Source organism: Nomascus leucogenys, chromosome 7b (genome assembly GCF_006542625.1).
Source record: "Nomascus leucogenys isolate Asia chromosome 7b, Asia_NLE_v1, whole genome shotgun sequence".
Classification (NCBI taxonomy): Eukaryota; Metazoa; Chordata; class Mammalia; order Primates; family Hylobatidae; genus Nomascus; species Nomascus leucogenys.
In genome coordinates this window covers 56,268,988-56,293,814 of record NC_044387.1, presented here as the reverse complement: position 1 = coordinate 56,293,814, position 24,827 = coordinate 56,268,988, and the positions used below count along the sequence as shown (strand labels likewise).

Here is a 24,827-nt window from a genome sequence, read left to right as displayed (position 1 = left end):
TATACAGACTTTTGTGGCTCACATGTCCCAGGTAAAATCAAGGGATCTTGCTTTAAGGCATGTCAGGATAAGGACAAGAGATGAAGAGAGAGGAATACTTCTAGACCCTCTATTAACTTAAAAGCTTTTGAAGGGAAAAGGGAATTAATTATTTTTAGGAATCTCAGAAGGACCTTAAATATATGACCCATGTAAAATACTACAGTAAGGACAACTGGCAAATCTCAGTGACAGAATGTGCCTTCCAATGGTTTCTTAGATATGACACAAGCAACCAAAGAAAAAATAGATAAACCAGACTTCATCAAGATTAAAAACTTTTGGCTGGGTGCAGTGGCTCACTGTAATCCCAGCACTTTGGGAGGCCAAGGTGGGCAGATCACTTGATGTCAGGAGTTCGAGACCAGCCTGGCCAACAAGGCAAAACCCTACCTCTACTAAAAAATACAAAAATTAGCTGGGCGTGGTGGCATGTGCCTATAATCCCAGCTACTCGGAAGGCTGAGGCAGGAGAATTGCTCGAACCCAGGAGGTGGAGGTTGCAGTGAGCCAAGATCGTGCCACTGCACTCCAGCCTGGGCGACAGAGCGAGACTCCATCTCAAAAAAAAAAAAAAAGATTAAAAAGTCTTGGGCTGTAAAGGTTATCATCAAGAAAGTGAAAAGATATCCCCAGAATGGGAGAAAATACTTACAAATAATGTATCTAATGTACTTACGTCTACAGTAAAGAACTCTCATAACTCAATAAACTCAATAATAAAAGGAAAAATTAGCCAATTAAAAAAATAGGTAAAGCTCCATCCTGGCTAACACGGTGAAACCCTGTCTCTACTAAAAATACAAAAAAATTAGCCGAGCGTGGTGGCAGACACCTTTAGCCCCAGCTACTCGGGAGGCTGAGGCAGGAGAATGGCGTGAACCCAGGAGGCGGAGCTTGCAGTGAGCCAAGATCGCGCCACTGCACTCCAGCCTGGGCGACAGACTGAGACTCCATCTCAAAAAAATAAAAATAAAAATAGGCAAAGCTTTGGGAGGCCAAGGCAGGAGGATCATGAGGCCAGGAGATCTTGACCAACCTGGGCAACAGAGCAAGACCTTCTCTCTACAAAAAATAATCTAAAAATGAGCTGGGTGTGGTGGGGCGTGCCTATAGTCCCAGCTACTCAGGAGGCTAAGGTGGGAGGATCGCCTGATCCCGGGAGGTTGAGGCTGCAGTGAACCGTGGTTGCACCACTGCACCCCAGCCTAGTAGCATCCCACCCCCATCTCACTCCCACTCTCGCCATGTGATACACCAGCTCCCCCTTTGCCTTCTGCGGTGATTGTAAGCTTCCTGAGGCCCTCACTAGAACCAGGTGGTGGCAACACACTTCCTGTACACCTTGCAGAACCATAAGCCAATTCAACCTCTTTCTTTATAAATTTCCCAGTCTCAAGTATTCCTTAGAGTAATGCAAATGGAATAATACAGTAACTGAAATAGTAAAATTAATTCGATGCTATAAATTGTAAATTATAACTATACCTTTACAATTAGGTTCTAAAAGATGTTAAGATTTCATCAATTAAAACTTAAAAAATTAGAAAACACCAAGAAAATGACTATGTTTACAAAGAAATGAAAAAAGAAGCTTCTAAAGCTAAAACATTTTAAAAGTTAACTTCTAAAAATCAAGCCAAGGTAACAAAAATTCCTGGCATATTTCACATTCTTTTCTCTGAGGTTTTTTTGTGAATTGATACATTTGTGAAACCCTCTAGCAACAGGTTAATGTGAAATAGTAAAGGCCACATACCTTTATATATAGCACAAGAAATAGCCCACGTTCTTCAGGCTGACCAGAATTTTATTTAATCCAACAGTGCTTAGAACAACTGGAATGTGTTGAAACTCTTTTATTATTTTTATAACTAGCAAAAATGATGCAAAATTTAAAGTATTTCAGTACCCCCAAAGGAATTGTTTAGACTGTCTCAAACTTAATACTCAGCACAAAAAGCATTAGTCAGACCACAGAGCCTGATGCTTGATTTGGAAAACAACATCACTAAAGCAGAATGGTCCCCTGTACCTTTTATCAAATAAAATATGGTTCTTTTGGAAACACAAAGGACAGAAGAAAAGTAATTGCACTTCTCTGCAGTCTGAGGTCTTGTGACCAAGGCTCACAGACAAGCTTTCTCTGCCGTCCCCTTTCCTTCTATCTCTACACTCAGTGAGAATTTTTGTCACCAAGGCTAGGGGTGTGGTGCTCTCCTGCACAAGTGCTATACAAGTACACTGAGAGGGAGGGGGAACTCCAGAAATGTCCAGGTTTTCTGGGAGCTTGGTAGACAGAAAACCAATCACGTGCAGTCACTGTCATGTTAGCCCCAGCAACCTGAAACACACTTGAGTGACTGCCCACTGTTGTGGCTGGCATAACGTATGTGCATAGCCAGATGTGTATGAGGCCTCTCTATCTGAGAACAAAAAGCAGATGGGACTTTTGGGTTTGTCTCCAGGAATAAGAGATTCTGGCCAACTGACCTGATACTGGTACTTCCTCTATCCTTCAAAATGGCCTCTCAAAAGTAGACAAGTTCAGTAGCTTTCTTTGAGTGTCAGGGGTCTCGCTTTATCACCCAGACTAGAGTACAGCGGCACAATCATAGCTCATTGCAGCTTCAAGTGATCCTCCCACCTCAGACTCCCAAGTAGCTAACCATGCCCGGCTAATTTTTTTTCAGTAGCTTTTTTTTTTTTTGAGACAGAGTCTTGTTCTGTCACCCAGGCTGAAGTGCAGTGGCACCATCTCGGCTCACTGCAACCTCCACCTCCCAGGTTCAAGCAATTCTCCTGCCTCAGCCTTCTGAGTAGCTGGGATTACAGGCACCCTGCCTGGCTAATTTTTTTTTTTTTTTTTGTATTTTTATTAGAGATGAAGTTTCACCATGTTGGCCAGGCTGGTTTCAAACTCCTGACCTCAAGTGATCCGCCCACCTCTGCCTCCCAAAGTGTTGGGATTACAGGCATGAGCCACCGCACCCGGCTTCAGTAGCTATTTTTGATGGGCTTTTCAGCTGGCCAGTCATACCATCTCTAGTTCTCTGATTTAGCCTAATTTGTGACCCTTGTTGCATCAAGCGCCTGGTTCAATGGATGGGGACAGTGGCAGGGAGCAGCGTCTAGAGCTAGGCTTCCCCCAGTCCTGGGAGGTGGCCAGCCGCCTGTGCTCCTCGGCTTGACAGACACATTATTTGTTCTGTTCACTCACGCTATCTTCAGAACTCTCTTAAGCCTCCCAGTGGATCTCAAATAATGGTTTCAGTTAGCCTTTTTTAGCTAAAAATGTCTCTGATCTAGTTTTTAAAAAGTATTGTGCTTAATATAGCCTTTTAACCAAGAGGTTCGTGGAAGATTTAGGTGTAGATGAAAAGCATCAAATTAAAATTTTGTGACTTTCAAATCATACATATGACCTTAGAAGAAAACTTGTATTCCCTGAGTTTTTCCACTTACATCATGCCAATCTTTTCTTTCCGATCTGATTTCCTTTACTAAGTTTCTTGCTTGCATCCGTTTTTAATCAAATATAGGAGATAGCTACCCAAGTGCTCCTTAAAATAAATATGAAGAGCTTTCCAAACTTCCTCCTCAACAAGAAACCCATCTTGCTCACCTTAGAAAAGGGACTTCCATCTGCTTGGTAGCAGTATGTTTAGAAATTGATAGTGATATTTGTTGAGTATTCACATATTCCAAGAACTTTACATACTTTTTTTTTTTAGATGGAGTCTCGCTCTGTCGCCCAGGCTGGAATGCAGTGGTGTGATCTTGGCTCACTGCAACTTTTGCCTCTCTGATTCCAGCGATTCTCCTGCCTCAGCCTCTTGAGTAGCTGGGATTACAGGCGCCCGCAACCACGCCTGGCTAATTTATGTATTTTTAGTAGAGATGAGGTTTCACCATGTTGGCCAGGCTGGTCTCGGACTCCTGACCTCAGGTGATCTGCTAGCCTCAGCCTCCCAAAGTGCTAGGATTACAGGCGTGAGCCACCGTGCCTGGGCCATCCTTTTTTTTTTTTTTTTTTTTTTTTTTTTTAAGAGCCAGGGTCTCACTCTCAGCTGTGTGATTATAGCTCACTCCTGGGCTCAAATAATCCTCCCATGTTAACCTTCTGAGTAGCTGAGACTACAGTGTGTGCCACCACGCCCGGCTAATTTTTTTGTTTTTTTTTTTTTTGTTGAAATGAGTTCTCACTTGTTGCCCAGGCTGGTCTGGAACTCCTGACTTCAAGTTATCCTCTCGCCTCCCAAAGTGCTGGGATTATAGGTGTGAGCCACTATACCCAGCCACTTTATTCTTTTTTTAATTATCAGAATTCACTTTACAGAGGCGGTATGGAGAAACGGAGGCAGAGAGGTTAAACAGCCCAAAGTAACCCAGCTGTTACTGAACAGAACGATCACTTGCACCTCGGCTGTTCAGCTTTAAGATCTAGGCTCTTCACACTCCTCAGATGGAGAGAGGAATGTGCCAGAGCACCAATTCCCGACAGAACCATAGCACAAAGGCTACCAGGAATCTGTTGTTCATGGCAGGCAATGGGGCAGAGAAAGGAATGAAGGAGGAAGGGGAACTCCAGTAGATACCAATAAGCACCCTCACTCCCACCCCCCAACCCTGACATTTTGAAATACAAAAATGTTTCCAGACATTGCCAAGTATCCCCTGGGGTGAAAATTGCCCCAGTTTGGAAACAATGTGATAAGAGGACCAGGGAAGGTATGATACCGGTTAGTCCCAAATAGTTGCAGTCTACTTCCAGGGATGCCATGGCAATAAACAATAGTCAGTATGCCCCGTGCTCAGGTACGTGACAAATACCTACTTGTTTCACTGACCAGAGAAGGCCTGGTGAGGCCAAGACCTATGATGTGGAACAGCTGTGACCAGGTCCATGGGACAGTCAGCCTCTTCCCCTTCCCACAGCAAATCAGACCCAAGGATTCCGGCCCAACCGTCCCTCTTAAGTTGAGAATCTCACCACTCAGGAGTGCTAAGCCGGACTTGGGTTAAAGCCCAGGGCACTCAGGTATCCCAGGAAATACATATCCGTGATCAAAAACCCAAATGAGAATGGCATGCGGAAGGATAAGGCCCCTCATCCCCACAATATCTACATGGCTTGTAAAATTCTGTAGCTTTTACCCAAGTTCCTGTCTCAAGTAAAGACCCAACCAGGTAAGCCCTGTTCTACGTCAAGGTTGAAGGTTATATCCCAATGCACGCAGCAAAGATATTCAGATCTTCTTCGCTGAAGTTCTTCAAATTCACTGTCTGGTTGTTTATTAAATGTGGAAAACTGCAACCCATTGGTTTTACTCAAATTACTAACACTTCAGAACCAACACTCTTTTGGCCCCAGTACTGCAGAACAGAATAGTTCACCTTTACTCCCTGTATTGTCCTCTAGTTTCTGTTCATTTCCACTAATTTTATAAAAGGGTTTCTCTAACCCAGCTAAGCTCTCTGAGATGATCTTTACAGTGGGGCCATAATGCCAGCTCAATGAACTCAGATTACAGGCCTCCTTTCACATTCTCAAAAATGATTAAGAACCCCAAGAACTTCTGATTTGGTTATATCTATTGATATTTACCAAATTAGGAATTATAATCTGAGAAATCTTTAAAACACAGAATATGCAAGCACACATTCCATTAGTTGTCAGAGTGATGAAGTCACTACACACAATCACATCCCTGGAAAACCTCATCATACATTTGTGAGAGAGTAAGAGTGAAAAGGGCAAATGTCACTTCAACATTACCATGAAAACAGGCTGGGAACAGTGGCTGATGCCTGTAATCCCAGCACTCTGGGAGGCTAAGGAAGGAGGATGGCTTGAAGCCAGGAGTTTGAGACCAGCCTGGGCAACATAGTAAGACCCTGCCTCGAAAAAATAAAAATAATTTCAAAATAATATTACATGAAAACAGTTTTGGCCAGGTGCAGTGGCTCACGCCTGTAATCCCAGCACTTTGGGAGGCTAAGGAGTGTGGATTGCTTGAGCCCTGGAGTTCAAGCCCAGCCTGGGCAACCCGGCGAAACCAATCTCTATTAAAAATAGAAAAATCAGCTGGGCATCGTGGCATGTGCCTATAGTCACAGCTACTCGGGTGGCTGAGGTGGGAAGATCACCTGAGCCTGGGGCACAGAGGTTGCAGTGAGCCAAGAAAGTGTCACTGCACTCTAGCCTGGGTGACAGAGTAATCCCTACCAGCCCCCAGCCACATTTTGAGAACTGCTGTGCTAGATTAACACCTGCACTGTAATTTTATGAGCTTTGACTTTCATCAGAGAACTCAGTGAGACAATGGTCAGAAAACAAAAGCCCGAATTCTGAGATGTTTGGCAAAACCCATTCATCATCATAAGGTGACTGCCCCCTTCCTGGATTCTTCCTGAGTTCTTTTTCCTTTAAGTACCAACCACACTCCATCACTGTGGTACATATCAGGTTCTGGCTAATATTTAGTGAAGAACTTCAAACATCTTTGGATTTCTTCTTTTTTTTTTTTTTTTGAGACGGATTCTCGCTCTGTGGCCCATATTGGAGTGCAGTGGTGTGATCTTGGCTCACTGCAAGCTCCTGGGTTCATGCCATTCTCCTGCCTCAGCCTCCTGAGTAGCTGGGATTACAGGCGCCTGCCACCATACCCGGCTAATTTTTTTGTATTTTTAGTAGAGATGGGGTTTCACCATGTTAGCCAGAATGGTCTGGATCTCCTGACCTCGTGATCCACCCGCCTCGGCCTCCCAAAGTGCTGGGATTACAGGCATGAGCCACCCCGCCCGGCCTTGGATTTCAATTAGTTTGATTTTCCTGTCCTCCATCCACTTTGTCATGAAGAGAGGATAACAAATAAAAGTCTGTCTTCCGTTCCCCCAAATTCTCTATTTTGGGAGTTGTTCTTCGAAAGTAAGTAGAAAATTTCCTCAGGGCATCCTGATACACAAAGAAGGGTTTGGTCTCTGTCCTCATTGTACCTAGATTATCCAGAACACTCCTTGGGAATAACATTCTATGGGATGCAGGGTTTGCTTTTCCCCAGGATTCAGTAACATCAGTCACCCACTTCTTTCCTGGAGCAACTATGCCCTATCACTTAAGGAAAAAATTGCTTATTTTTTTTTATACCCACTGCTCTCAACTTCCGTATATTATGAAATGATTTAAGTAATACCATTGTTTTTTTAACAATGTCTAGGTCCACTGGGTTCCTCAAAACATCTAGTGGCAGGGTAACTTGATCTCTGTCCAACAAGAATGGATGCCACTGCCAAGCGAACATTCCCAGAATACAGATCCTACAACACCTGTTCTTTTGTCAGAAGCCTTCAGTGGCTTCCAGCTCTTTAGAGAATGAAGACCAAATTGTTTTTTTTTTTTTTTTTTTTTTTGAGACGGAGTCTCGCTCTGTTGCCCAGGCTGGAGTGCAGTGGCGCGATCTCAGCTCACTGCAAGCTCCGCCTCCCGGGTTCACGCCATTCTCCTGCCTCAGCCTCTCCGAGTAGCTGGGACTACAGGCGCCCGCCACCACGCCCGGCTAATTTTTTTGTATTTTTAGTAGAGACGGGGTTTCACAGTGGTCTCGATCTCCTGACCTCGTGATCCACCCGCCTCGGCCTCCCAAAGTGCTGGGATTACAAGCGTGAGCCACTGCGCCCGGCCTCAAATTCTTTAACTTGAGAGCCTCTTCCTTCTGCAGCAGCTTTCAATGCTCCTTGAAGAATATCTTGCTCCCTTTTCTTCTGCCCTGTTCTGGAGATTCTTTTCCTACCTCATCCTGTCTCCTCATACCTCTGTCTTACACAACCCCCACTCTGTAAAACCTGCCCAACTCCTCCAGTCCATGTGGACTCACTTTTCACTCTCTGTGTTCAGGGGAAGAAGAGGATTTGATTCTATGTAGTACATATAGACCATGAGTTCCTTCCAACTGAACCTTCTCTGAATGACTCAGGATAGACTGAGGACATCACCCACAAGCTCATGATCACATACATGACTTAGTGCCTGCAGGGGCCTGCTATGAGGGTGGCAGCCCAGCACTGCCCCCCACCAGCTCTCTTCTGGAGAACACATCTTCCCCCTGCTCCCCACCTATGGCAGGACAGCCCCCGGGGCATAGCTGACTAGCCTAAGTGTGAGCCCCTGATCCAAGATGGGCCAATGAATCCCTTTTCTGGAATTTTTCAGACTCAAAACCCAGAGAGTTCATGTCTAGGGAGACTGGGGGACTGTGTGTCCTACCAAATGGGGAGTGAGAGAATAAAACAGATGCATGGATGGAGAAGACTCGAGGAGGGGGCCGCTGGCATCCAAGCCCTGGAGTCAGGTGCTGTAGAAGGGCATGAGCATCCTGTCATGGGTTCTGTGACATAGCCCAGAATTCTCAGAGCAAATTCCTCTTTCTGCTCAACAGAGCTCAGGCTGAGTTTCTATTATGTGGAACTAACAGTTTTAACCAAGCCTTTGACTACTAAATGGCATCTGATTTCTTTTTCTTTTTTTGCGGGGCGTGGGGAGGAAGGGGAGAGAGACAGGGTCTCACTCTATATCCCAGGCTAGAGTGCAGTGGCATGATCATGGCTCACTGCAGGCTTGAACTCCTGGGCTCAAGCGATCCTCTTGCCTCAGCCTCCCGAGTAGCTAGTACTACAGGCCCATGCCACCATGCCCAGCTTATTATTTTTTTATTCTTTTGTGGACAGGAGATCTCACTATGTTGCCCAAACTGGTCTTGAACTTCTGGCCTCAAGCAGCTCTCCTGACTCAGCCTCTCAAAGTGTTGAGATTATAGGTGTGAGCCACCGTGCCCAGGCGAGCATCTGATTTTTATCTAGAAAAACTAGCGAAGACAAAAGGAGGCAAAGAGAAGAAACCAACATTGATGAAGCAGAAGGGTCTTATTTCAGATCTTGGCTCTTGTGAGCTGTTCAATCTCAGGTTATGTAGAGAGCTCTCTAGGACTCGATTTGCTTATGGTAAAATGGGAATCTGGATAGGATCTCAACTTACCCTTAATTAAAGGAGATACTATAGGTAAAGCTCTCAGCACTCGGCAAGCACCCAACACATGATGGCTGACTTCTACATGGTCATCCAACATTTCCCATAAGCCAGGCTCTAAGCTAAGTGCTCCACAAATATCTCGCAAAGCCCCCACTACAATGACAAAGGCAGCATTAGCCCTGCTGCACAGAGGAGAATGTACCGAGAACTGAATGAAGTACCCTTTCCAAGGTCAGTCAGCCAAGGCTGGGTCTCTGTGACATGAAACTTTCTTGTCTTTTCTTAATTTCCCCACATTGTACTATTAAGCCTTGGAGAGAGCTAAGGCCATGCCTGTTGACTATGCTGTTCTTCTTTTTTTTTTTTTTTTTTTTTTTTTTTGAAAGAGGGTCTCTCTGTTGGCCAGGCTGGAGGGCAGTGGCACAATCTCAGCTCACTGCAGTCTTCACCTCCTGGGCTCAAGCAATCCTCCCACCTCGGCCTCCCAAGTAGCTGAAACCACAGGCATGCGCCACCACGACTGGCTAATTTTTGTGTTTTTTGTAGAGATAGTGTTTTGCCATGTTGCCCAGGCTGGTCTCAAATCCCTGAGAGCTCATGCAGTCGGTGCACCTCAGCCTCCCACAGTACTAGGATTACAGGCATGAGCCACCACGCCTGGCCCATGCTGTTTTCCAAACCTCTCCCTAAGAATCTTCTCTAACATGGTGTGGTGGTTATGGGGCATTTATTCTGCCTTGAGTTACAGAATCAGGGCCAACCCGGCTTTACTAGAAACACCAGCACCTCTCACGTTCCCTGCCATGAGACTCTCCACAGGTAAAGCTATTAAAGTCAACCTTCAAAATTCTTAGCTCTATAAGATGCTTAATAAACACTGATTGAATTGGAGGGTTAAGATGCCCGGGACAGGCCGGGCGCGGTGGCTCACGCTTGTAATCCCAGCACTTTGGGAGGCCGAGGCGGGTGGATCACGAGGTCAGGCGATCGAGACCACGGTGAAACCCCGTCTCTACTAAAAATACAAAAAAATTAGCCGGGCGTGGTGGCGGGCGCCTGTAGTCCCAGCTACTCGGAGAGGCTGAGGCAGGAGAATGGCGTGAACCTGGGAGGCGGAGCTTGCAGTGAGCCGAGATTGCGCCACTGCACTCCAGGCTGGGCGACAGAGCGAGACTCTGTCTCAAAAAAAAAAAAAAAGATGCCCGGGACATAAACATAGACTCCTTTGCTTTGGGGATGGTTTAAGACCCTTACATTGATTGACTGATTGATTGACTGGAGACACGGTCTTCCTCTGTCGCCCAGCCTAGAGTACAGTGGTGCGATCACAGCACACTCCAACCTCCACCTCCAGCGATTCTCCTGCTTCAGACTCCCAAGCAGATGGAACTACAGGTGCATGCCACCACTCCTAGGTAATTTTGTATTTTTAGTAGAGATGGGATTTCGCCATATTGGCCAGGCTAGTTTCAAACTCCTCGCCTCAAGTGATCTGCCTGCCACGGCCTCCCAAAGTGCTGGGATTACAAGTGTGAGCCACCGTGCCTGGCCAAGACCCTTACTTAATAGCAAACTCTAAGAAATGTCAATTTTATTCTATTTTAACTTCTTAGGACTTAAACTGCCACAGGTAACAGAATCTGTCTTTCAATGCTGTAACTAGAATCTCTCCAAACTAGAATATCAAAGAAAGATTTTAAATATGATACAAAAGCTCAAAATATTAGAAGAACACGGAACCCAGAACAGCCTCTCCACGTTAAGTACGAGAGAGACTCAGAAAGCTGGAGAGATGCGCCCATGCCTGGTCTGAGGCAGGGCCTGGCCTGGCGCCCTGGCCTGCTGCTCCCCTGTGGGGGCTTGCCCTCATCCCAACTCTGCCTCCTTAGCTGATCCTGACTGTACCTCCTCCCACAGAATGGAAAAGAAGAGAAGGAGGGGATCATAAATCATATTTCTCTCATGAGTTTACAGAGTTCTTTTCTGGGAAGTTCAAAAGCACTCAGTAATAAACTGAGGTGACAAGTTTATGTCTTTTGCTTTTAAAGTGAAATTTTATTTGAACTCTTGGAGAGGCATTTACGTGTTTTAATTTAGGACATCCTCTCTTATTTCAAGGTTTCACCCTGTGGCATTGTCTGTAAGTGGGTGGGTGGGTGAAGAGGGTGGGTGCTGGGGAGGGGGTTAGCCTGTGTCTAGGCCACCCCTCTTCTCCCACAGGCTTTTCTGAATGCCTGGCCCGCCTGCAGCGGACAGAGTCCTCCCTTCGTGGGTTTTCAACAAGTTTCAACATCCACAGGAAGGAGCTCCCACCCCCTAGCTAGCTTGGCTGTGTTCCTCCTATGCCTTTTCTGCCTCTGTCCACTGCCTGCTTCTTCAGAGCCAAGAAATGGATGGAAAATCATGAATTCTGCAGGGACTAAGCTGCCCATGGGGATAACTTTGCCTTCCTTTAACCTATTTTTTTGCTACCAGCCCCTGGGGGCTCAGAAAACAAGAAAACACAGTTGTCAAAGTTAATGAAATTGAGACTGAGAACAACCACACTTTAAGAAGATGATGAGAGAAAGAGAGAGGGGCGGCAGGAGAGCAAGAGAGGGAGGAAGAGAGAGACATCTTGACTCATCGCACCTCCTACACTGGCCCAGGCTTTAAACAAATGCAAAACTGTCTTTCTTTGGCCCAAGCTTCTGTGCTAATGATTTTATTCAGGTGTAAACTCAAAGCCAAACTGCAATGACTAACCATGTGCAAATGCTGCCCACCACCAGCCTCTCCAGAGAAACGTGGGGGCTGCTGCTTGCAAGCAGGTAAAACCACATGCTCAGCTTCTGGGCCCCTGCATCCAATAAATATTTGGTGACTGAATAAACTTAAGAAGCACTTAATGATTCAATATATGCCTAGGGTTTTTTATTCCCCCTGGCATCACAGGCCAGCAGGCCAAATCATACAAAACTCTCCAAGTAAAACCACTGCATGGTTGTTCCAGGCAGAGGAGGAAATAGTTGGGTTCTCCGAGTGACTTCAGCAAGTTTCCCCACCACTAAACCATGGGAGAACTATAGGGTGACCCTGTGATCCCTGTTCCAACCCATTTATAGATGCGAGAGACACAAAGATGGAGCCCCACCACCGGGGCAAAGCAAATGAAACCAAGGAGCCGATTCCTGCATAGCAGCAGTTAAAGTACAGGAGAAAATGTTGTATTAGGAGCGTAATACCTACAAGGAAAGCACTGTTCCTACCCTGTAGATGTAGCTGGCATTTCTCCGAGGAAAACACTAAAATATTCTCAAGGGTGTCATTGCTCTCCTACCACCACTAAGCAGCTCTGGCCAATTATTTAAATGATGAAGTATCAGGGCCTGAGCCACCTAAAACACCTCGATTCAACTTTGTGAACTGTAAAGCAAACAGCTAATAATTCCTGTGGGGTTATTTTTTCCAACTAAAGGGCAGGCGAACTTGACAAGTGACTTGGAGTTATTCAGAAGACAAGAGGGATGCAAAAACCACAAACAGATTAGACCTGTGAGGGTACCTGGAGCCAAAGGTCTTTCAGGAGACACTGGCAGGGGCTACTTTAAGTCTGGAAAGTCTCCCCTCTCTAGCACCCTGCTTCAAAACCACCCCTTCTCTCTCCTGGATTTCTCAAGACAGCCTCAAGAGGTTAGGAACCAGGACAGTTTTTTTGCCCCAGCTCTCTCCCCATGGTACCTAGAATGGCAGCTTTTGAGAATATAAAAGATATCCAGTCAGTACCACTATCCTTAGGAGAGACCACCTTTCTCCCAGCCAAAATTCAAATCACCTTCTCTGAACCTTTCCTTTTAACAAAATGATGCAGTTTAAACAAAATCCAGTTTAAAACAGGTTGTTACCTGTCATATTTTAAGACTGTTGATGAGTGGCTTTCCAAAGTAAATTTATTTCTATCTTATACTGCAGTCAAAGTAATGCTGACCCTCTTGGCTAAAAAGTCTTTTTTAGTACTTCTAAATGGAGTGATGGTAGCCAATGGCAGCAAACGTTTATTGAGGGCTTACTCTTGTGTAAGGCGTTTGCATCTCATCTCACCTCCTAACCACCTATGAGGTAAGTTCTAATACAGGACCATAATTGCTGTCTGCCATTCTGAAACCAAAAAAAGCTCTAAAACCGAAACATTTTCCCATAACTTACTTGGCAGCAAAACTTAATGGACCTGAACTCATCTGGAGGCAAAGCTGCCGTGAACTAACACAAGGCTATTTAGATTTTAGTTATCCCACTTAATGTGACGATCTCTATGGTTTGCTATACAAATGTGAATGTTTTGGTTACTGAGTGCTTCCCCAGGTCTCTTGGAGGTTACTTAATATAAAATCTATACCCCTTAATGCCTTTTTAAACCCCCCAAATCTCAGAATTCTGAAACATCTGGCCCCAACGGTGTAAGATAAAGTATAGTGAATCTCTATTATTAGCCCATTTCACAGACAAGAGACTAAGACTCCTTGAAGGGAAGCAACTTGCCCAAGGCCACACAATGGACAAGAAGGTAGAGCCCACTCTGAGACTGGCAGTCTCTTTCAGTATGGGCTTGTAAACACTGGTGGGCCACGGCAAGGCATGTCTCAGTCCCCACCTCATGCAACTTCAGCCGGGAAGGAGCACTGTGCCAGCATGGCTCTTCTCCATAATCAACTATTTGAGGAATGCTGAAATGAAAGAGTGGAAAACACCAACCAGAAACACAGTAATTCCAAGGGCCTGGTGCTTACCTTGCCTAGGACAGTGAGGCATGGTTTCGGGTCCAATTCTGGCTGTTCCAGCTTCACCACTCCTACCCAGCCATATTCATACAAGTCCTCTTCGTCATTGTTATTACATAGGCCCAGTGGGTGCATCTAGGAAATAAAATGGAAAGAAAACTTCAGCAGGCAAGCTACACATTTGCTTGATTCATACTGTGTATTTCTCAGATGCTATAGCCAAAAGTAATGCCAAAACTTAAAATTTTAAGAGTGGGGACAGTTTTTCAACCCAAGGGGAATTTTATTTCAGCACAATGAGCTGAGCACTGAGGAGAACACAATAGAGCCATTATAAATGTATGTTATGCATGCTTTTTTACTGCCTTGTAAGTGATGGTGATCCAAGGTGGAAACTGCCCAATAGGATCTAGGGAAAGAAAACAGCACAATTCCCATATAAATGCCCATCTAAATTGCTGTGAAATACCATAAATTTAACACTAAGTAGCAATTACAGACGAGACTAGCTAGGTTAGTATCCAAGATTGTTTGGCTTCTAGACTTCAACAACATGTCTACTTCAACTTACGCAAGAGGATCTGGAAACACATCCTGGACTCTATGCAGAGACCACAGAAATCACCAGTGTAATTAACAGGCTGTTTAAAGGCTACCCCTGGTTACTGGGAAACAGATAAAATTCTTTGAGGTCTTTTCAAAATTTGCGAAGCACAAAATCAAAGATGGGCAGATAAGCAGTGTCAAATTTCTGTGTGCGAAAAGTGCAATCAAACCAGAACAACCCTAAGGTTTGTGCTCACAGTTCTATCATTGAGTGGTACCAGGCCCTAGAATCCCTAATAACAATCTGAGAAGAGGAAATCCTCAGGGATAAACATAACTTATCAAGAAGCTGATAAGCCTAGCACTGTGTGTGCTAAGCTCTTAAATCCGTGGAAGAAATACGTCTTTAGATTCATGACAAGTTAGAAACACAAGAGACCTAAGAATGCACTCTAGACAGAATATGGCCCCCAAGATATCTACGTCGTAATCTCCAGAACCTGTGCATAAGTTACCTTACACAGCAGAAGACTTTGCAGATGTGATTGAGTTTGAGATGGACAGATTCCTGAATTATCCGGGTTGGTCCAGTGCAATCACAAAGGTCCTTATAAGGGAAGCAGGAAAGCATGAGAAAGACAGAGAACAGATGTGATGACAGAAGCAGAGGCCGATGTGCTTTGAAGGTGGAGGAGGGGGCCATTAATCAAGAAATGAGGATGGCCTCTAGAAGCTGACAAAGATGAAAAAATGGATTCTCCCCTCAAGCTTCCAGAAAGAATGTAGCCCTGGGGCCGGGCGCGGTGGCTCACGCCTGTAATCCCAGCACTCTGGGAGGCCGAAGCAAGCGGATCATGAGGTCAGGAGATCGAGACCATCCTAGCTAACACGGTGAAACCCTGTCTCTACTAAAAATAGAAAAAATTAGCCGGGCGTGGTGGTGTTCGCCTGTAGTCCCAGCTACTCGGAATGGCTGAGGCAGGAGAATGGCGTGAACCTGGGAGGCGGAGCTTGCAGTGAGCCGAGATCACGCCACTGCACTCCAACCTGGGCGACAAAGCAAGACTCCGTCTCAAAAAAAAAAAAAAAAGAATGTAGCCCTGAAGACCTGTTTGGGACTTCTGACCTCCAGAACTGTAAGAGAATGAATTTGTGTTGCTTTAAGCCACTAAGTTTGTAGAAACTTGTTACAGCAGCAAATAGGAAATTAATACGCCCACATTATCCCCTACTTGTTTTACAGATGAGAACAGAAATCCAAGACAAGTGGCTTTTCCAAGACACAGCCAGTATGTGGCACACCCAGAGGTGACCAGGCCCTTGGATTCACAATCCAGTGCCTTCCCACTCCACTTGCTTACTTTATCTTCCCTTCCTCTGAGAGCTGACCATCTGACAGGGGAAGACTAAGAGATAAAATCCTTAGAAACAAAAGTTTCCAGCTCTAAATCCTGTGGTATTCAAGCATAACATGAGTTTGGTGCAGGCAGCAAGAGTTGCTAGAATGTTTGGGGAGGCTTTGCGCAGCTGCTGAGCCTCGAGTGAGCTTAGAAGGAAGAGTTAGACTGATCAGGGCAAAATGAGAGAGGGAGGTCAGTTCCAAGTCTGGGGAGGAGTTGCTAAGAGATGATATAGAGGGGAGAAAAGGATGCATCCAGTCTGATGAGTAGGAAGGGTCACTGTCTACACTGAGAAGGAAAGAGAAGGGCTCAAAAACCAGGATGGAGTCTGGACACCAAGACAGTATTACAGGTTCTTAGGCAGAAGATTGTGCACTGAAAGAAGTTATTTTAGGCAGGCAGGTAACCTCTTCAAGCAGTGGTATTCTTGGACTCCAGAGACAGCAACGAGTGGAGGGCAAAGGGTGCAGGCCAAAAATGAGAGATCCTTGACAATTCAATGAAACAACAGGAAAGGGGTTGCACAAGCTCATAAGGCAGGTGAGAGGTCACCACTGCTGAGCACTGGGCGGCCAGCAGCTGTCTTTATAGTGGGTGAGAGATACCCCACCCCTTGGGAATTCCAAGATATGAGACAGAGGGCCCTGGGATCTAACTTTGCAGGAGCTTTCAGGCTCATGGAATTTGCCTGAAGGGCCAATGGAGGTTCTGCGGTGCCGTGGGTGCTGCAACCTTTCCTCCAGGGTGCCCCTGCGGGATTCAGCCCACTCTAGAATGTTCTACAGTTATTAAACAATGAGTAGTCTGAAATGCTGAGACCTCCAACTAGAAAAAGGATGAGCAAGAGGGATGAGCCAATTATGTCAACAGCTCAGGCACCTCTGACCTCCAGGAAAGGGCTCAAGACCCGGCTCACTCCAGCACAGCTCAGCCAGCTTCCTGAAGTCCCAGGTCAAATCATGGTATTAACGGCAACCAGTATTCCAAGGTATTTTTAACCTGGCCACGCAACTTGGAGGTTTCCAGATGAATGGCTGCTTTTGGTTACTTATACATTTATGGGGTTTGGCCAATGATAAAGGGTTGCTTTGGAGGAGCATAGGTATCATCTGGGTCTAAGACTTTGCATCTGTATCAAAACTTTACTAAAGAAAGAAGCCAGGCACAAAACACCGCATATTGTATGATTCCATTACATGTCCAGAAGAGGCAAAACCATTGAGACAGAAAGCAGACTAGTGGTTGCCAAGGGCAGCAGGGAGGGGGCAAATAAGGAGTGACTGCTCAGTGGGTACAGGGCTTCCTTTTGGGTGATGAAAACGTTCTAGAACTAGATGGTGGTGAAGATTGCACAACATTGTGAACATATTAAATGCCACTTAATTTCATGCTTTAAAATGATTAAAATGGTGAATTTTATATGAATTCCACAATTAAAAGGTTAAAAAAAAAAAAAAAAAAGCAACTGTCCTAAGAGCTTACTCAGGAATGACTTACACCCTGCCTAGCGCTGCCCTCAGCTAACACGGGGATCCCACAGTGAAGGACAATGTGGTTTCTATCCTTCCGGAGCCTAAGTGAATTCCAGCAGCCCTTCAGGAAACTGGGTCCTGCAGAATACTACCTACCACAAGATGAAAAACAGGTTCTTGCACAAGTAAATAACACTGAGAAGCTCTTCACAGGGACTCAGGATCTACATGTGTGAATTAAAGCTCTGCAGTGGCCAATGGTTTAAAAAGGCTTTTAACCTTTGCTAAAACCATCATTTCCTACCCTTTGTTTATAAACTTGTTTTGCATTTAATCTGATCACACGATTTCATGGGACACACTTTGAGAGATGCTAAGTTAGGGAGAACACATACACACGCATGGCAATAAACCTACAGTGAATATGACATGAGGTAAAGCTAAATGTCTGCAAATGCTGAACATCCATGATGCAAAGACTTAAGGCCATGGTAGAAAGAAATGGAGGGACAGTCGAGGGCAGCTGGAGAAAAGACGAGGCTTGGGAGAGCGGCAGATGTGGAGGACAGGGAGAAGACAAGGAATGGAAACCAAGAGGCAGCTGAAGCCAAAGCCGAGGTCTGACCCTCTGCAGCCAGTGAGGTGGAAGTGGGCCTGACCAGGCCACAGGCTTACTCTCTTGGAGGAGCAGAACACACGGCCTCAGGAAAGGCATGTGGAGAGCGTGTCCAGGCATGCAGAAATCTGAACTATGTAAGCCTCAAACACACCCAGGGGTCCCTCGGCGCTGTCAGGGTCCCCTGGGGCTGTCAGGCTGGTGCCCTGGGCCACACTTCATTGCCAGGCTCTCTCCCCTCCTAAGCAGTCATTCCTTCCCACTCTCCTCCAAACTCCTCTATCAAATCTTCCCAACACTGGGGTGGGTGACTGTTAGCAGCTCAACACATCAACCCCGTCAAGGGCACTGACTTCTGAACAGGAATGAAAGCCTTTAAAACTAAAAGGAATTTTTCTAAAGTGCCAGTGGGAAGGACGCTTCACTCTCTTGTGGAGGGTAAAGAAGCCACTAAGATCACATCTCAGAGGATAAAAAACTTACCTCACCATCCATTCCACCTTCCCACTTCCACCCTAAGTTCCTTCTCTCCTGAGCTCCTTATTCCAGTTTACATCTCCAGTGCAGGTCTGTTAATTCAATCTAACAGGCTCCTTTGACCCACCTATTGAATATCATATTATACGATTCAGGTCTCTGTCAGCTGGCCCCTGACGACAGCATTGGCCACCCTAGGCCTCCAGCCGTTTCCACCCTGAGGTTCTCTTTTCCCAAGGGCTCCAAGTTATGAGCTCAGGAGACGTTTTTATAGAGAAGCAGAAGTAGTCATTATGTGAAAATATTCTTTAGTGAACTGACCTGTCCCAAGGATGGAGTATTCTAGGCAAAGGCATAAAATGCAAATGAACACACCATTTTGTTTGCATTTTATGGGAAAAGTGAAACAGAGGCCTTTCCTATTAACTGGACATCTACAATGTTAACACTTTTTTTTTTTTTTTTTTTTTTTTAAGGCAGGGTCTCATTCTGCCACCCAGATGGGAGTGCAGTGGCGCGATCACAGCTTACTGCAACCTCAACCTCCTAGGCTCAAGCAATCCTGCCACCTCATTTATTGACTTTTTTTTTTTTTTTTGTAGAGACAGGTCTCACAATGTTGCCCAGGCTGGTCTTGAACTCCTAGGCTCAAGCAATCCTTCCGCCTCAGCCTCCCAAAGTCCTGGAATTACAGGTGTGAGCTGCTGCGCCTGACCGGTTTACACATTTTAATCTCATATTTAATCCAACAATGAACTCCTGCTAATTGTTGGAATATCAGATGATATAGTGACTAAACTATGTAAATAAGTTGCAAACTAGAACTGCAAATCAGCAACCAATGCAGAATTTAACAGAGTACATGAAAGTCCTATTAGTCAACAACTGGATTCCACTCAAAGCCAATGGCAAACAATCTAGTTAAGGATTAAAGAAGAAGAAACACGCATGGGAGCTTCCACAGAGAATGATCAAAGGATTAAGAGAGACCTTTGGAAAAAGTGAGAGTCCTCTCAATTGGAAAACAACTTTTTTTTTTTTTAGACGGAGTCTCCATTGCCCAGGCTGGAGCACAGTGGCGCGATCTCGGCTCACTGCAACCTCTGCCTCCCGGGTTCAAGCAATTCCCTTGCCTCAGCCTCCTGAGTAGCTGGGATTAGAGGTGCCTGCCACCACGCTCAGCTAATTTTTGTATTTTTAGTAGAGTCAGGGTTTCACCATGTTGGCCAGGCTGGTCTCAAATTCCTGACCTCAGGTGATCCACCCACCTTGGACTCCCAAAGTGCTGGGATTACAGGCATGAGCCATCGCACCCGGTTGAACTCAAACCTAAGTGAAGGATGCCATATGCACAGTCTTATACAATTTTGCTGAGAATATCCCCGCACTGCCCACAAGAGATTCAATCTTTGTTTATTCTCAAAAATCAGTACAAGGCTGCAATTATAATTTAAATATAAACCATTACTTTCATTTTTATTTTTTAAGATATAGCCCCAATGAAACCTTTATTTCTACTTTCTCCTAAGAAATACTAGGCCCTAAGCCAGGCATAGTGACACACACCTATAATCCCAGCTACTGGGAGGCTGAGGTGGGAGGATGGTTTGAACCCAGGAGTTCGAGACCAGCCTGGCCAACATAGCAAGACTGCGTCTCAATTTTTTTAAAAAGATAAAAAAGAATTATTAGCCTCTAATTTTAAAAGATCCCAAGGTCCTTATCTGGATAACAATAATCTGTAGAGAATAAGAACCTTCTCTGTAAGAAATTCCTAAACTCTCCCAAAGTTTCAGCTAGACACTGCTTCCACGCCATCCCTGCAGTCATCAGGTAAAAACCAGGCATGTTATTCACCCATGCTAACACTAGCCAGCGACATATAGACACTGACTACATATAAGACCTGTGTAGTTCTGAATGCCTAATCATTCAAAATTCATCGTATGATACTTCAGTGTATGGTGTTCAAGCATGTTAATTTTGAACTTAATGTAGCATATAAGCATTTAAAAGTTACAGGCATTCCTGAGTTGATTTTCTTAAAATATTTGGATGGGTAGGGCTTTCCTAGTCAGACGCTTGACATTTATGTTTTTGCCTTATTCTTTTTAAGAAGATTAAAAACAGCTGAATTGTGTGTAAGAACTCAAGGACATCAGAATGAACTACTAATGAAAACATAAAGAAAAAAATCAAATAGACATGGAAACCCTAGACTGGAACCAAGACTCCATCCAACAGAGAATACTAAGGGGAAGGATGGCTTGAAATGAGAAGACAAGCAAAACTTCTGGGGCAGATTCACAGAAGAACTTTATGCAAATAATTAATAAGCTACAATGAAAGTGCAGGAATATAACAGAAAATATGTCCTGGGTTATAACTTTGATTTTGTTTTACTTTTGCTCTTTGTGCAATAACTTTGGGATACTTGACATCTTGCTTAAGTCAACTGAAGGAAAATGCCTACTCACTCCTTTATCAAGAGTTTGACATTATTATGAAACTGTGGCTCTTACCCTCTCACTCCTTATTTTGTTCCAAGGGATATTTTGGGAAGGAAGGAATGAGATTTGAGATCATGCAATCTTGTGTTGAAATCTCACTTCTGCCTTTTATGAGGCACATCACCTAGGCAGATGAGTTGATTTCTATAACCTTGATTTTAAAAATTATTTGTATAAATTGAAGTGTGATTTTGTTACATGGCTATATTGTGTAGTGGGGAAATCTGGGCTTTTAGTGTATCCATCACCTGAATAATGTAAATGGTACCCATTAAGTAATTTCCCATAATCCATTCCCCTTCCCCTCCTCCACCCACCCTTCTGAGTCTCCAATGCCTGTACTTCCACACTCTATGCCCCTATCTGTTTTCCATATGGATTTTCCTATCTGTAAAATGGAGACTGTAGCATCTGTCTTAACTGATATGGACAAATACAGACATCCTTAAAGATTAAATGAGATAAAATACATCAACATAGTAACACCAGTAGACATTCTATCAATGGGAAAGCTCTCTCCTTCACCTTCTCTAGACCTGTCATGTTCATTTGCATTTTATGCCTTTGCCTAGAATACTTTGCCCTTCAAGACCAACTTAAATGTTACTCCTTCCATGGAGCTTTCTTGAATGAACTAATACTTCTTGATTCTCAAATGCTTTGTATGGTGCTTACTGGTTCCTACAGCCTCCCCTCTAAGATGGGCACCTACTTCTAGAAAAACAGTCTTATTCAGAAGTCCCCTTTCACCCTACACAGAGCTTTGCACCCAACAGGTGCTCAATAAATGACTGCTGGCTGAACAAATGACCTCTGGCCTGGAGGCAGGCCTGCTGCCATGTCTCTTGCTGTTTTTGGTGAGCCACTTGGGTCTCTGCTCTGCTAAGTGAGGGACCAGGGCAAATAGGTCAGGATTTAATTAACTTGCTGCATGAAGTTTGAAAGACCTAGCTCTTACAGTTATTGATTACTGAGTCATCAAAGACATTCCCAGGACAAAAAAGATTTACTGGCAATGGTATAGGAGCAAAGGCTGCTCCTCCTTGGCCTTGCTGTGGGGCCACAGCAGCCCAAGCACGCTGGGGTGGTTACTGCTTTCTATACACAGCGACCACAACACTGGTGCCCTTCACCATGACAGCACCTTGAAAGGACAGTAGAAGGGGAAGGAGAATAGAAGATGTCCTCCCTAAAAAAAGCAAGTCTCAAATTTTCCCATCCACGTCCAACTTCAGGAGTTGCTGTCAGCAACAACAAAACAAGGAAATAAAACTAAGGAAAAGGCAGGCATGGGATCCAAGCACAGGGACTCCCACAGATTAGAGAAATAAAGAGAAATCCCAGGACGATGGCTTTGCAACCAGCCTGTTGAATGACAGGTCCAGATGGGGCCAGAACGATGAGGCTACAGGACAGCCAAACAAACAACAACAAAAACATGACTCGTTACCCAGTGGGTTAGATGGTACTGAGGAGAGTTTTATAGTTCTGAACAAGAGGATGACAAGTGATAGTTACAGCAAACTAAAGTAATGGAGGGCCAGGGTGAGGGGAGCAATGATTAACTCCAGAAAACAACAAAAAGTTACACTAGGATTGGAACCCATAATCAGGGTATGACCTACGTGATATAATTACATTGGAAGAATGCAGGAATGAGAAGAGGGGAGTGAAAAGCAAAATCTTTTTCTACAGGAGGAGGTCAATAAATTATTCTGCAATTGACTATAAGAGTTACAGAAATTTAGAAAGAATCACAGAGATGAAGAGTAAAAGAAGCCACTAAAGAATTGAAAATAGTTGCCTCTGGGAATAGCAGTCAGGGGTGGTGAAGGTGAAACAAGATGATGCTCTTTTTTATTATAAACCATGATGTACGCTTTGTCTTTTTATAAACAGACACGTGAATTATTTTAATCAAAAATTTTATGCACTGCTGGAAATAAGAAGTCCCTTTCTCCAAGTGTTCCAGCAGATTCTATGGGTCCTCCTCACTGGAAAAGGCAGAGAAGGATTTCATCAGGCCCAAGAGAGACCCCACAGGCTCCCTTGCACTGAGGAGCAGACATCTGAAGGGAGATTTTGTCTGAGACGGCTGTTCTGGGAGCCATCCAGGACGTGGGCTGGGGATGACTCAGGGAGACACGGTAAGAGAAAGAACCAGCAGCTTTCACCACCCTTCGCAACCAAAAATAGCTCCCAGGTGACATCAGTGTGATATAGATTTGGGGGTTACAGAGATGGCAGACACAATAACCAGGGTGATTGTTCTGAGAAGCTCCAATTTTCTCCCAGACACAGATATAATCTCTAGAAGAGGAACTCAACATTCCACTTGCATTTCTGAATAGAGTTACTAAGGCAAAATGCTACCAACAAGCAATGCATATACCTGGCCATCTCTGGTACCAGGTATCAAACAACTGGTTTTATGTTTAAATATGAAGATGAACTTTCTTCAACTTCCTCAGAGCCCAGTGAGACTGACTATCATGGTTTCATGTTTTGTTAATGGACAAAGAAGCTAGGGGAACTTCGAAGCCAAAAGACGATGTCAGACAAGGTTAAATATCTGGAGAAAAAGAACTATGTTCCCTTGAGTATGGTACATCAAGCCAAACTTTGAAACCAAGACCAGCTCTTTAAGAAGCTTTCAGTACAAAATCCTTGAGATATACTGGTGCACTTTCCACATGTCTGAAAGGGCAAAACTGAAACTAGGGGTAGTGGTGCTTTTATCCAAGGTTACAAATCTCTACACTAGGCTGAGAGTTTAAAATAACTTCAAAAGAGCTGCCTGCTTCTAAGTGGGTTACTGTTACACAGGAGCCAAATACTAAACTAATAAGAGGATGAGGCATTTCACTCTGTAATATTATCTCATCAAAAAATTCCTGGGGATTTAAAAGGGAAACTTCCTTCCTTTTGTTCTTTTGCCACTGTCGGCCAGGGTAGGATGTCGCTGTGGTACAGAGTTTCACATCAGTCCCAGACCTTTTCTTAAAAGGTGTGGTGGCTAGAACCAAGACTTATAATTTACGTGAAGGAATGGAAAAAGGACAGACCCACCCATTTTTCTCTTGAATCATAAGGATTTTTTTCCCTCTTCTATGTACAAAGAAATGGACAATTCTTTTGCTCTTTGAACAAACAGCCTAAACCTTTTTCTGGATCTAGAATCAAACAGAACCTGAATAGTTATTCTCCCTGTTGTCATAGCAATGAGGGGAACTGTGATGGGTCAGAAACTACCCCAGACACCAAAAAGCTGCTGGCGGTTGCTGCTGTTTCACAGAGAATTCCAGCTGGGAACGGCCTGAAGACTGTGGAGTTCTCTCGGCTGAGGACTCTGGCTTTCAGAACACTCGGCTGGAGTCTCCCCCAGTGGGTATCACTTTTTTTGAGAAAAAAAAAAAGAGCCTCTATACTTATTTCGTTCCTCTGTACCAAATGGACAACTGAGAAGTGACCTGTCAGAAACTTGGGGAAGCAGCAGGCATTTCAAACCCACCTTTTCTCTTGAGTATCTCCCATGCCTTAGAATTTCATTTTGTCAGAGAATTATGTTAAAACTTACATATGGCCCCATGTATATCTCGTGTCTGACTTTACAAACACTCGCTTAGAATGGCTGTTGCTAGTTTCAAATAGAAGATGCCTCGTAAGTTACATTTTTTTTAAGTATCCAGTAGACTATAGAAACCTTAAGCTAAATTAATTCTAAATTCATTCTTGAAGTGACTCAGAGTGACTCATGTGCCTACCATATGACAAGTATTGTTCTCTACACAGAAATTCACTGACACAGTTTTACTTCAAATTGCAAGGCAACTTATAAAGGACACTTGATCGTTCTTATTATGAAAAGGATTAGGTGCTTAAACACATCAAAGAGTTACTAAATTAAGATGAAATACAATACTATAAACAACAAATCATTCAAACTACATGATGCTGAACTGAAACTAGAAAAATAAGTGAA

At 44.3% G+C, this 24,827-nt stretch overlaps 1 protein-coding gene across 1 annotated transcript in view; it reads right to left on the bottom strand.

Moving 5' to 3' along the window:
• Positions 1-24,827, bottom strand: part of ZNRF3 (zinc and ring finger 3) — a 172,809-nt gene that overhangs the window by 54,433 nt on the left and 93,549 nt on the right. The window contains exon 2 of the mRNA XM_030816028.1: positions 13,834-13,959. Coding sequence (XP_030671888.1) covers positions 13,834-13,959 — 126 coding nt within the window. The remainder of the gene's footprint in view (positions 1-13,833; positions 13,960-24,827) is intronic.